This window comes from Jaculus jaculus, chromosome 10 (genome assembly GCF_020740685.1).
Source record: "Jaculus jaculus isolate mJacJac1 chromosome 10, mJacJac1.mat.Y.cur, whole genome shotgun sequence".
NCBI classification, from domain to species: Eukaryota; Metazoa; Chordata; class Mammalia; order Rodentia; family Dipodidae; genus Jaculus; species Jaculus jaculus.
The window spans coordinates 5,464,584-5,478,169 of record NC_059111.1 but is presented as its reverse complement, the minus strand read 5'-3'; the positions used below and the strand labels follow the sequence as shown (position 1 = coordinate 5,478,169).

General features: G+C 41.5%; 1 protein-coding gene across 1 annotated transcript in view; it reads left to right on the top strand.

The window, feature by feature from the left end:
- Positions 1 to 13,586, top strand: part of Aldh1a2 (aldehyde dehydrogenase 1 family member A2) — an 85,192-nt gene that overhangs the window by 35,003 nt on the left and 36,603 nt on the right. Inside the window, exons 2-3 of the mRNA XM_004662501.2 lie at positions 12,703 to 12,807; positions 12,972 to 13,112. Of these exons, the coding sequence (XP_004662558.1) occupies positions 12,703 to 12,807; positions 12,972 to 13,112 (246 nt within the window). The remainder of the gene's footprint in view (positions 1 to 12,702; positions 12,808 to 12,971; positions 13,113 to 13,586) is intronic.

Sequence of the window (13,586 nt, the reverse complement as noted above, 5' to 3'; positions counted from 1 at the left end):
CAACTCTTGTTCTTGGCACTTAAACTTTGAGTCTCTCCAGTCATCTGCAAAAAGAAACTTCTCTGGCCCAAAAACAAACAAACAAACAAACAAACAAACAAAAAAACCGAGAGCAGCACTAATCTATGGGCACAAATATCAGCAGTATTTAAAGGGAAATTTGATGAGTACAAGATATCCACTTAGCCAAAGTACAGTAGTAGCTTCCCCTTTGGGGGGAGGGGCTATGACCTTTCAAGCCATTGCTTTTGACTAGATTTTCAGCACCAGCCATGTACTTCCTACCATGGAGCAGGTCTCACATCTTATCAGAGAGTAGCTGGTTACCCCAATGGGCACATTTTGCCTGACTGGCCAGTTGTGTAGCTTGTAGTGTCCACTGCTGTCTCAGATTATTGATGACCCCCCCCCCCCCGCCTACACACATAGCCTGCATAGCACTTTCCAGCACTGTGACAGGGTCAGCCTTCCAGCTCAGTTCCATCTTGATTTCTTAGCGTTCTGAGACTGAAGAATGTAATGTCTTCAGGAACAGGGTGGGCATCCAAAAGCACTGGCAATGGCTTGTATAGTTTTGAGGTCCCAGAGGCCACCCTGACCAATATTCACTGGGAGGCTTCCCATTCCCAGCACTGGGATTTTCATGTAACAATTTATGACTTGTAGGCGAAGCGTCCTCCACCTGCAGGGTGCTTCTGCCCAAACTCTGTCAGCATTAAGGTATGTTGTTGTTTTTGTTTTTTAAATTTTATTTATTTATTTGCAAGGAGAGAGGGAGGAAGGGAGGGTGAGCAAGAGTGAGAGAATAGGGATGTGTGTGCTAGGGCCTCCATTACAAACTAGCTCTACATGCATGTGCCACTTTGTGCATCTGGGTCAACATGTGTACTGGGGAATTCAACCTGGGTCATTAGGCTTTGTAGGCAAACATCTTAACCACTGAGCCATCTCTCCAGCCCAGCTCTAAGGTTTATATGAGAAGACAAAAGACCTTGAATAGTTATCAGTTCTGAAGGAGGGCAGAGTTGGAGGAGTGACTTTACCCAACTTCAAGACTGACTTATTAGAAAGGCACACTCATCAGGACAGTGTGGCACTGGCAGGAGTAGTCAGTGGAACGGGGAGCCCAGCCAGTCTTTTACAGGAGCGAAAGCAGTAATGGAGGTGATAATTGTGAACAAATGGTACTAGATCAAGTAGGTGTCCACACAGGAAAATGAGTCTGAGCCCTGGCCTTACACCTTCACAGAATTAGCTCAAAATAAATCGTAGTTCTAAATATAAAATGTAAAACTATAAAACACCCAGAAGGTAATGTAGTAAAAACTTAAGAGGCTTTGTGTTAGGCAATATATTTTTAAATTCAATGCCAAAAGGAAAAAGTGGTGAGTTGGACTTCATAAATTAAAAGTTTCTAACTGGAACAGATAATATAAAGAGAAGACAAGGCACAAATGGTAAAATGTACTTGCAGAACACATCTCTGATGAAAGATTTCAATCCGAAATATATAAAGAGCTTTTAATATTCAACAATAAAAGCAACAAGATCCCAATTTTACAGTGGGCAAAAATATAGACTACTGATCAAGGAAGACTTACAATATCTGAGCATGAGAAAAATGCTTGGCATCATGCCATTGGACAGCTGACAACTGATTAAACATGACGAGATAACATTACACTCCCCCTAAAATGACTAAAATCCAGAAAGCTGGCACCACCCAATGCCAGAGAGGACGTGGAGTGGAAGGGCTCATTCGGTGCTGTCAAATGTTACACTTTATAGTTTCTTGTGGAATAAGAACAGACTTATGGTATGAACTAGCAATTAGCCTCTCAGCCACTTACCTCAATGTGCTAAAAACTTACATTCATCCAGAAATCCGCTCATCTGCGTTAATAGCAGCTTTATTCATCAACACAAAAAGTGGGGCCAGGTGTGGTGGTGCATGCCTTAAATCCCAGCACTGGGGGACCAGAGGTAGGAGGACCACTTTGAGTCCAAGGCCAGCCTGGGAGTATGGGGAGAGTTCCAGGTCAGCCAAGCTACAGTGAGACCCTATTATGAAAAAAATAAGGTGGAGGTAATCAAGATTAATTAAGTAATTAAGATACCTTCAAGACAGGAATGAGCAAACTTGCTGCAGTGCAAGCACTTAACAGGTGGAGAATACAAATGAGCTACTCATGGAGAAACCTTTGGTGCGTATGGCTAAGTGAAGGACGCCCGGCTCTAGGCTGTCTAGGGTCATAACTAAGTGATCTAGAAGAGGCGCACTTATGGAGGCAGTGGTCGTAATCAGGAACGTAAGGGAAGGAAGGGTGGAGAGATGAGAAAGTGGGACATGGGTTGTGTGTGTGTGTGTGCAGTGTGTGCTTGACTGTGCAGACATGTGCAGAGGAGGAAGTTGGGCTTCCTTTTCTTTACGCTCAGATGCCTGTTTCCTGTACATAGACTCTCTCACTCAACCCAGAGTTTGCATTTTCACCATTTTTTTTTTTTCAGTCAGCAAACCTCAGCAATCCTCTAGTGTGTGCCCTGAAGGACTGGAGTTGCAAATGTGCCTGACCACGCCCACCTGTGTGCACGTGTGCTGGGACAGTCTCAAGCCCTTGTGCCTGTGTCAGACTCTTACTGCGGAGCTGTCCTCCCAGCCCCAGGAACCCACTACTGAAAATGGTGTAACCGTGGGAGATTTTTTTTTTTAAATGGAAAGACAGTGAAATAAATACATGTTTACAAAAACAAAATGGAACACTAAGGAATAATGAATTTTAAAACTTTCAAAAAAGTAAGAAATCATCTTCTATATGAAATAAGAATTTATGACAAAGTTTAAGAAAAGAATGACTAGATTTAGTATTCTAAAGCCATTGAATTTGGCAGAGGGGTTAAGTGTTGGTTAACTTTAGGCTTCAAGTTGTTAACTAAGTAAAATAAAATATCACAGACCATTATACAGCCCCAAACACAGTAGAAGGGAGTAATTGAATTATAAAATGAACTAGATGAATTATAAAAAACTGCGACATACCTTAATCTACTAAAAACTCTAGAAAGAGGTCAAAATGGAGAAAATAGTGTGATGAAACAAGGCAGAAAGCTACAATGTCCAAAACCATTGTAAAATAACTCATAGTAAATACAGATGTTTAAAACGTGTTAGTTAAAAGATAGAGGTTTCCACATTGACTAAGATAGAACCTGGCCATGCATTATTTCCAGATACCAGAGTATTGAAGACACTGCTGAGACCAGAAGGATTGAGAGGGGCAGACCAGGTGTCAGGAAGGACTGGGCAGCGCTGCTAATGCCATAGGCCCAGAAAGCATCCTTAGGTCTCTACTGCTTTGGACCATAGGCATTTCAAATTTCAGAGTTTTTCGATCATGAAATGTTTGTGTAGGCTTTATCCAACAGTGTGAAATCTTAAATGCTCCCGGCTCTGAATTTTTTTAATTGCAATTTTTTGAACATCATATCAGCATTCAAAGTTTTAGATTTATCAGTTTATCATAGAAATAGAACAGTCACAGACTTATAGTCATTAATAAAATAATTTCATATTTATCAAGGTAAAAGTGATGGAGCTAAGGGTTGCACTGACAATTCTATCACCAAGGTGGGAAATTTCAACACAGATTTCTCAGTTTTCATAGGATAAATAGATAAAATGTTAAAGACAAAGATGGCCAAGGCATGTCCCAAGATTGATACAGCAGACACATGTAGAAATCTGCCTTCAGTAACTAGTATATTCAGGCAAAGAGGGGGGAGAGGGAGAGAGGAACGGAGGTAGGAAACATCAAAGAACACATAAGTGAAAACTCAAGCTGTTGGTTTCACCTAGTAGCGGGGAAGGTCACACTGGAGGCAGGATCAGGAGGAAGCACTCAGGTACCTTCACAGTGCCACCACCACCACATGTTAGAATGGTGCATCGTAGTGCAACTTAATATGTTGGTTATTAACTTACTTTTTTGGGGAGGAGGGAGTTAAAATAATTTTTATTTATTTATTTAGAAAGAGAGAAAAATGAATGGGTGCCCAAGGGCCTCCAGCCACTGCAAACTAACTGCGGACACATGCACCACCTTGTGCATCTGGCTTATGTGGGTCCTGGAGGAATTGAACCATAGTCCTTTGGCTTTGAAGGCAAGTGCCTTAACAACTAAGCCATCTCTCCAGCCCCTTTTTTGGAATTTTTGAGTTAGGGTCTCACTCTAGCTTAGGCTTACCTGAAATGTACTTTGTAGTACTAGGCTGGCCTGGAACTCATAGTGATCCTTCTATCTCTGCCTCCTGAGTGCTGAGATTAAAGGTGTGTACCACCATGCCCAGCACCTTAACTTACATTTATGTTCATAAATCCCTTGTAAATATTAAATAGTGCATAATATAAAAAATGGTTGCCCAAATATAGTCTTCCATTATTGTATTTCAGATTTTATCTTGACATGGAAGTATCATGTTTCTAATCTTATCAGTAAGGATGTTTGGCAGTGATTCATGTCCTCCCAAAGCAGACATTCCATTCTAGCTAACATTAATTATGTGCCCACCACATCCATTATGTGCTCACAACAGCCCATACAGCACCGATGGGAGGCATTTCACAACCACAGCAAGTGGCTGCAGGCAGCTTTGTCCTGTCCTGTTAGAAACCTGCAGCAGCAGATACCTTCTTTCAGGTTTTCCTTGCCCTCAGCCACAGCACCACAAAACTGTAGGATGTTAGAATACACGGGTAGACTCTACACAGAAGAAACTAAGCAGCAGTGAGACATAGGACCAGTTATCCTTTCTACTTCTGAGGAGATCCAGAGTAGAAAAGTCCACATTTTTCCTTACACTTATTCTGAAATTCAACATATTTCAGTAATAGTCCTTTGAGTTGAAGTAATGTTTCATTATCCATAGACTCTCATTGAAAGTAAAGGGTACTTTGTGAAAAGGAAAATGTTGAATCCTTTGATTCCCTCATTCAAAAATTTGTTTCAGAGGCTGGAGAGATGGCTTAGTGGTTAAGGTACTTCCCTGCAAAGCCCAAGGACTCAGGTTCAATACCCCAGTACCCACGTAAGCCAGATGCACAAAGTGGTGCGTGCTTCTGGAGTTTATTTGCAGTAGCTAGAGGCCCTGGTGCACACATTCTCTCTGTCTGTCTCCTCTGTATTTTACTCTCTGCTTGCAAATTTAAAAAAATAATTTTATTTCAGGGGGCTGGAGAGATGGCTTATCAGTTAAGGCACTTGCCTACAAAGCCTAAGGACCCATGTTCAACTCCCCGGATCCCACATAAACCAGGTGCACAAGGTGATGCATGTGTAAGGTGGTACATATGGACAAGGTGGCACATGTATCTGGAGTTCCATTGCAGTGGCTGGAGGCCTTGGCATGCCAATTCTGTCTCTCATTAAAAAAAAAATATTTCAGGACTGGAAAGATGGCTTAGCAGTTAAGACATTTGCCTGCAAAGGCAAAGGACTCAGGTTTGATTCCCTAGGACCCACATAAACCAGATGGTGGCACACACATCTGAAGTTCATTTGCAATAGCTGGAAGCCCTGGTGGGCCCATTCTCTCTCCTCACCTCTACCTGTCTCTTTCTATCTCAAATAAATGAATAAAAATAAAATATTTAAAAAATGTTCCAGGCATTAATAGTATGAAAGATAGGCACTATAGGATAATTCATAACTTTTACACTTTTCTTCTTTCATTTTGAAATTATTTTAAATTCACAAAAGTTGCAAAAATAGTACATGTGCCACCCTTCACCCCAAATTCCCCAAATGTTGTCATACAACTGCAACGTAATAGTAAAACATTAGGACATTGACATTGGTATAGTATTATCTTTCAACCTCAAGCTAATCTTAATCAGATTTCACAGTTCTCTCAGTGTACTTCTATGGTCAAGGAGCCAATCCACACTGACATGATCCATCTTTATGTCCCATTAGCGTCCTTGCTGGCCTTGACATGTTAGGAAAGCATGGGCTAGTTACTGTGTGATGTTCTTCAATTCAGATTTGCCTCATTTTTTTTCATGAGTAATCTTGTTCTGTCTTTTGAGTGGATTGCCACAAAAGACCTGTCATGTCTTTCTCTGGCATTACATTCAGAGCACATGGTGTCAATTTGTCCCATTACTGATCATGTTAACTTTGCTCATTTGATTAAGGTGGTGTTTGGGCAAGTTTTTCCAAAATTAAGTTACCATTTTCCCTTTGTAATTAATAAGCATCAAGGGGAGGTTCTTTGAGATCATATGAATACCCAGCATCTCATTAAATTTTTGCCTCCACCCCAAGGTGGATTTTTACCTGTAGCAATGGTTGTTGTGCTGTGTAACAAGCATCTAATTTCATCATTCCTTCACATCTGCTACTTGAAATTGTACTGCAGTGGACTTTTCCTTACCCCTATTTATTTATTCATTAAAACTATGTAATTAGGGGCTGGTGTCTATGGCTCAGAGGCTGGAGTGTTTGCCTACAGATCCTAATGACCAGAGTTTGATTCCCCAGAACCCTTGTAAAGCCAGATGCACAGTGGCACCTGCATCTGGAGTCATTTGCAGTATCTGGAGGCCATGATGTGCCCATTTTCCCTGTCCTGTCTGTCTTCTTTCTATCTGTCTCTGCTTGCAAACAAATAAACATGTTTTTAATATTTTGTTTATTTATTTATTTGAGAGAGAGAGAGAGAGAGAATGGGCATGCCGGGGCCTCTAGCTACTGCAGATGAACTCCAGACACTTGTATCACCTTGTGCATCTGTCTCATGTGGTACTGAGGAATCAAGCCTGGGTCCTTAGGCTTCACAAACAAGCACCTTAACCACTAAGCCATCTCTCCAACCCAAATAAAAATATTTTTAAAAAATTATGTTATTAAATACTCTCAGATGCCTTTGTCATGCAGTGAGCAATAATCATCTACTATCATTATTTACTTTAAGTAAAAACAGAAGTTTTAGAAATAAAAATATCAGTATCCAAACTATTAACTTAGATCCAAGTTAAGTAAGAATTAATGAAGTGGAGGAAATTACTCAGCAGCACAAAGAGAAAAGGAGAGGACAACAGGAGTGGTTCTGACTCTGAGGATGGACCGAAAGAGTGAAAACTGGAGTCATAGAAGAGAGAATAAAGGAATTTTCTCCAGTGTTTGACACTAGGTCTTCTGTTGGCTTCTGCCTCCTTTTATCATGTCCTCATCAATTTTTTTTTGTTTGTTTGTTTTTGTTTTTCTAGGCAGGGTCTCACTGTAGCTCAGGCTGGCCTGGAATTAACTATGTAGTCTCAGGGTGGCCTCGAACTCACAGCGATCCTACTACCTCTGCCTCCCGAGTGCTGGGATTAAAGGCATGCACCACCACGCCCTGCTCTCCTCATCAGTTTTTCACTTACCATAATGGTCCGTGCCTGACATTAAAATTTCCCTGCAAATAACCTGAAATAAACCATTTCTCCAAAGAGACCTGGCTAGAGCACATTAGGAACTTCCCAAAGGGGCAGAAATGTTCAGGGATCTTGGATGTATATGTTATCTCACATACCAAAAATGTCACTACAGTTTTTAAATGTCAAACTGCTAGGGCTACAAAATTAATAACATAGTAAAAGACAAGTCTTAAGATTTTGTATCCCAGGAGAAACAGCTATTACATATACCATCTGATTTCAGTGAACTGTTTTAAACTTTTTTTTTTTTTCTATTTTTGGTGTTTTGAGGTAGGGTTTCACTCTAGCTGAGGCTGACCTGGAATTCACTATATAGTCTCAGGGTGGCCTTGAACTCACGGTGATCGACCTCTTACCTCTGCCTCCTGAGTGCTGGGATTAAAGGTGTACACCACCGTGCCTGGCTGTATTTTAAGCTTTTAAAATAAATTTTAAATTTTCAGTTACCTTGTGAATAATTTAAAGTGGGAATAAAGTCATGCTGTAAACACATTGAAACATAGCAAAGGGGCTCAGATTCCATGTTTTCCTGGTTTGGTCCATGTAACTGAGATGGACAGGGCCTTTGAATGCATTTTAGTGCTTCTTGACTACTACTGTGAACATGGACCATTTCCTGTGTCATAAATACTGACTTTCAGCTTACATCTCCAGGAGGTCACACTTTGTCTTTTCTCCTGGTTCTTCTCACATGTGCATTATCACAGTGTAATCTTACGGAGAAGCTCAGACTCCTAGTTTTGTAGGCAAGAGAGGGCCCTCTTTTGTTCCATAATCACAAAAACATTTTCATCCTTAGTTTTATAAGTGTCAGTGACTTGAGTGATCAACCCAATAAGCATGTTTCCCTTCTCTGAGGTTTTTTTCTGCAGATCGCTGTTAGAAATGCACAGACACACGGACACACGTGTAAGCATGTTTTCCTTCTCTAGGGTCTCTGTCCTACATGTTGCTGTTAGAGAGCCAGGCATAGTGGTGCACTACTTCAATTAATCCCAGCACTCGATAGGCAGAGGTAGGAGGATTACCATGAGTTCAAGGCCACCCTGAGATGACAGAATGAATTCCAGGTCAGACTGGACTAGAGCAAGACACTACCTCAAAAAAAAAAAAGAAGAAGAAGAAGAAGAAAAGGAAAAGAAACAAAAGATTTCTGTTAGAAATGCACAGACACACAGATAACATGTGTAAGCATGTTGTTGCAATCAGGTTCATACTGCTGGTAGAAATCACCCAGCGAAGAGCAGTTTGTGGGAAAAAAGGTTTATTTTAGCTTACAGGGTCAAGGGGAAGCTCCATGATGGCAGGGAAAATGATGGCATGAGCAGAGGGTGGTCATCACCTCCTGGCCAACATCAGGTAGACAACAGCAACAGGAGAGTGTGCCAAACACTAACAAGGGGGAGCTGGCTATAATACCCATAAGCCCGCCCCCAACAATACTCTACCTCCTGAAGGTGTTAATTTCCAAATCTCCATCAGATAGAAACCTAGCATTCAGAACACCTAAGTTTATGGGGGATACCTGAATCAAACCACCACATTCCGCTGCTGGCCCCATAAACTTATAACCATACATGATGTAAAGTGCAATGCAGTCATCCAACTTTAAAAGTCCCCATAGTCTGAGATCTTTTAACTGAGCCACAATACCAAAAAATAACCTCAAAAAACCCATAATGGCACAGAATAAACATTCACACTGCAAAAGATGACATTGGACATAACAAAGAAATACTCAAGCAATACATGGTTTAAACAGGGCAAGTACCAAACTCTGTAGTTCCAAGTCCAACAACTCTAGCCAGTGTCAAGTCTCCAAGTCCAATAACTCTAACCAACAAGTCTCTGTAGTTTCAGTTCTGCCCCTCCAGCCCTCACAATCCTGGAAAATTTCATCCAGGGCCTGCAACTTTCCTTAGTACCCATCTTGTGGTCCCAGCATCTCCACTGGGTCTCCACTTCAATCCACAATTCATCCTCATGGCTCCATGGGAGTTTCCATGCAGGCATCTAGCAAACCTGCTTCACATTGCCCATGGCCATTTTCAAAACACAAGACCATGTTGCAAACTCAATGACCCTCTCTTTCCTGCATTTCTTATACTCCGCAATACCAGGTAGAGTGCCAGTTTGTTAATCCAGGGGGGAATAAAGTAGGCTTTGAAGAACAGGATACTTTTTGAGCACTCAGACCCCTTCAAAAGAGTCTGCATTCTTCCTGTTGCCCCAGTGCAGGTTAGCTGACCCAATCTCAAAGGTTGTAATCTCTCAATTGCAGCTGAACAGGCAGCAGTTTCGGCCTAAACATTTCTTTCTGTGTCATAACCCTCTGTTCACATCAATACTATGCAAGGCAACCCTGCACAACTTCTCAGGACATGGGCATAACAGCAAGCCTCTCACACAAACTGCTAGTCCAGTCTAAGCAAAGCTCTTTCTTACCCTCATGAACCAAACCTCACAGTCCATAGTTCTTACTGCACTAAGGTCTTACAACTCTGACCAGAATAGCCCATCAAGCTGTACTTACAGCACTGCAAGGCATCTCTTAGGCCAAGATTTCAAATCCTTCACATTCCTCTTGAAAATTTGCCCCAAAAGGTCAAAGCCACACAGTCAGGTGTCTAGCAGCAACCCCACTCCTGGTACAATTTTACTGTTGCAGTCAGGTTCACATTGCTAGTAGAAATCACCCAACAAAGAGCAGCTCATGGGAAAAAGAGGTTTGTTTTGGCTTACAGGCTTGAGGGGAAGCTCCACAATGGCAGGGAAGACGATACTATGACCGGAAGGTGGACATCACCCCTAGTCAATATCAAATGGACAATAGTAACAGGAGAGTGTGCCAAACACTTGCAAGGGGAAACTGGCTATAACACCCATAAGCCCACCCCCAACAATACACTGCCTCCAGGAGGCATTAATTTCCAAATCTCCATCAGCTGGGAGCCTAGCATTCAGAACACCTAAGCTTATGGGGGACACCTGCATCAAACCACCACACATGTTTTCCTTCTTTAGGGTCTCTGTCCTGCAGACCACTGTTAGAAATGCACAGACACATGTGTAAATAGCAGCGCTTGTTTACTTATGAATCACAAAAAGTAAATTCTGACATAAATATCAAAAAAAGATAAAGCAGTAGTCACATGTTAAAACCGATGGTCTTGGGCTTATTGCAAAATATGAAATGCTGAGATCTTCCCTACTGAATGACTAATGGGCTAGATTATTCTTTTTTTTTTTTTTTTTCTTTTTCTTTTCTGTCTTTCTCAATGTGCTGTTGATTCCTGGAAACTTTTTTTTTTTCAGTGTTAAGGATATAAGGCTGGGCCTTAGATGCATGTGAGGCAAGCACTCTACTACTGAACTATACCCCAGCCTGATTCTTTTCTTTTGGGGAGGGTTGAGGCAGGGTTTCACTATATTCCAGGCTGACCAGGAACTCACTTTGTAGCTTCAAGGCTGTCCTTGAACTCATGTCAGTCCTCCCACATCAGCTTCCCAAGTACTGGGATTAAAGGCATGTGTGCCACCACGCCCAGCAGCCCCCTGATTCTTTGATTGCCAATTTATCTGAAGTGCCTCTACCTCTTTGTCTTCATCTTCTTACCTAGTCATTGTGAAATGTCTTTTTCTGTTTTTCTCTTGATCCCATTATAGGCAGAAAATTAAAAATTCCAACTGTGCTCTATGAAAGCTAAAAAGAATGTGACAAAGATGATTTTTCTGAACTTTCTTGAATTATGTTGAATTACTATGAGACAAGATGATGTCATTGTGGTGACACAGTCTCTTTTAGACAATTTTATAATTTGGTTGTTTCTTTATTACTTTAATTTTTAAAGTAGAGCTAAAAATCATTGATGAGTAATGATGAAATAATTTCTTGAATAATGAAATAGCAAATTGTCTCAACATAAGGAAATATAAGATCACTTAGAACCCAAAATTCACCTTTAATTTTTAAGTGATCTGAAGAATTTTATCCTATTGAAAATGAATCATTTACTCTTTGGAAGATTTATAAGAAATAATGAAACACTATATATGTATGTATGTATGTATATATGTCCTTAAAAATAGTAGCTTCGCCAAAAAAAACTTAAAAAACTAAACTTGAGGGCTGGAGGGATGGCTTAGTGGTTAAGGCATTTGCCTGCAAAGCCAAAGGACTCAGGTTCAGTTCTCCAGGACCCATGTTAGCCAGATGCACAAGGGGGTGCACATGTCTGGAGTTCGTTTGCAGTGGCTGGAGGCCCTGGCATGCCCATTCTCTATCTGCCTCTTTGTCCTTTTCTCTCTATTTCTCTCTCAAATAAGTAAATGAAAAATATTTTTTAAAAAACTAAACTTGAAGCTTGAGTCCAGCAGACAGACCTTGCTGTTATAAAAGGTTAAGCAATTTGATTTAGTGACAAGGTACATTGGTAAGACCTTGTTAATCTCCTTGATAATTATAAGAAAACCATGCCTCTTAGGAAGTCTTAGGCCACTTGGAAGTTATAACTTCCTTTTCCTTTATAACCCAAATGGCTTGTCACTTAAGTGACTGGATTGGTCACAGTTAGTACACAGTTCACCATTCAGGATTCCTGGAGGAGTAACTGAGGCTTTGTACAGAGCAACTAGGATGTAAGTGTGAAAGCTGTCAGTTTAACACATGATTTAACACTTGCAGAGACTGGGAAGAAGTTGGAATAGCAGCAACTGTTTTCTCAGCCTCCACATGCGATGGGCACGTACAAGAGACTATCCCACACCTACCTACTGATGAAAAGTCTCTCTCATTGGTTGACGTGTTCACTAAAGGCACAAATGCTGTTTAGTCTTTGGATGAAATTGAAGCAACATTCTAGCAGTTAAGGTGTTTGCCTGCATAGCCAAAGAACCCAAGTTTGATTCTCTAAATTCCATGTAAGCCAGATGCGCAAGGTGGCACATGCATCTGAAGTTCGTTTGCAGTGGCTGGCCCACCCATTCTCTCTCTCTCTCCCTCTTTCTCTCCATCAAATAAATAAAAATAAAAATATTTTTTAAAAAATTGAGGCAATTATCATGAGGGAACATTGCTGAATGTATGGTGAAGGTGAGCTGTTAGGGTGTCTTGCAATATATAAATTCCACACTTCCAGCCAACAAGTCTATAGAGCTAGTATTGTTACCGTGGTTTTTCCATGCTGCTTGACCATTGCACAGATCCATTTTGTCATTTCCTCCCTTAGATCTTTATTAACAACGAATGGCAGAACTCAGAGAGTGGGAGAGTGTTCCCTGTGTATAACCCAGCCACGGGGGAGCAGGTGTGTGAAGTTCAAGAGGCGGACAAGGTACGTACTGCCTTAAGGGCCCTGCGACGTGACCACCTGCTGGCAGCAGGCAGGAAGCATATTTTCTAGCCACCAGCACTGGGTTCAGACATCACCCCTGTGGAGCAGACAGCTCTGACGTGTGAGGGCTTCTCTTTGTCAGCTACCTGTCTTCCTCTTTGCAGGCAGATATAGACAAAGCCGTGCAAGCAGCTCGCCTGGCCTTCTCTCTTGGTTCAGTATGGAGAAGGATGGATGCTTCAGAAAGAGGACGTCTGCTGGACAAGCTTGCAGACTTGGTGGAACGAGACAGAGCAGCTCTTGCAGTAAGTAATCCAAGAGAGCAGTTAAGTTTTCACTCCAAATTTGCTACTCGGCTTGAATTTGGGCCCTTCCATTATCCTGAAAGTATACTCTGAAGCAGCCCCTAGGGACTGTTTAATATACATGAAATATAAGAGATGTTTGCAGCACACAGTATCAGTTGAGTGCCTCTTCTTGTGGTGTTTTGAAGAAAGAAGTCATAGCATTACATGATGGGTCAGGATCTTCCCGTCCATTTTCATCCCCCTAACAACAAAGCAGAACACATCCACCTCATGAACCAAGAAATCCACCCAGCACCAGAGGATCGCCAAGCAATCCATTCAGTACCAGAGTATCACCAAACAATCCATCCAGTACCAGAGGACTACCAAGCAAACCATCTAGTATCACAGGGTCATCAAGCAAACCATACAGTACCAGAGGATACCCAAGCAAACTATCCAGCTCCAGGGGAGTCATCAGACTGTTAGCAG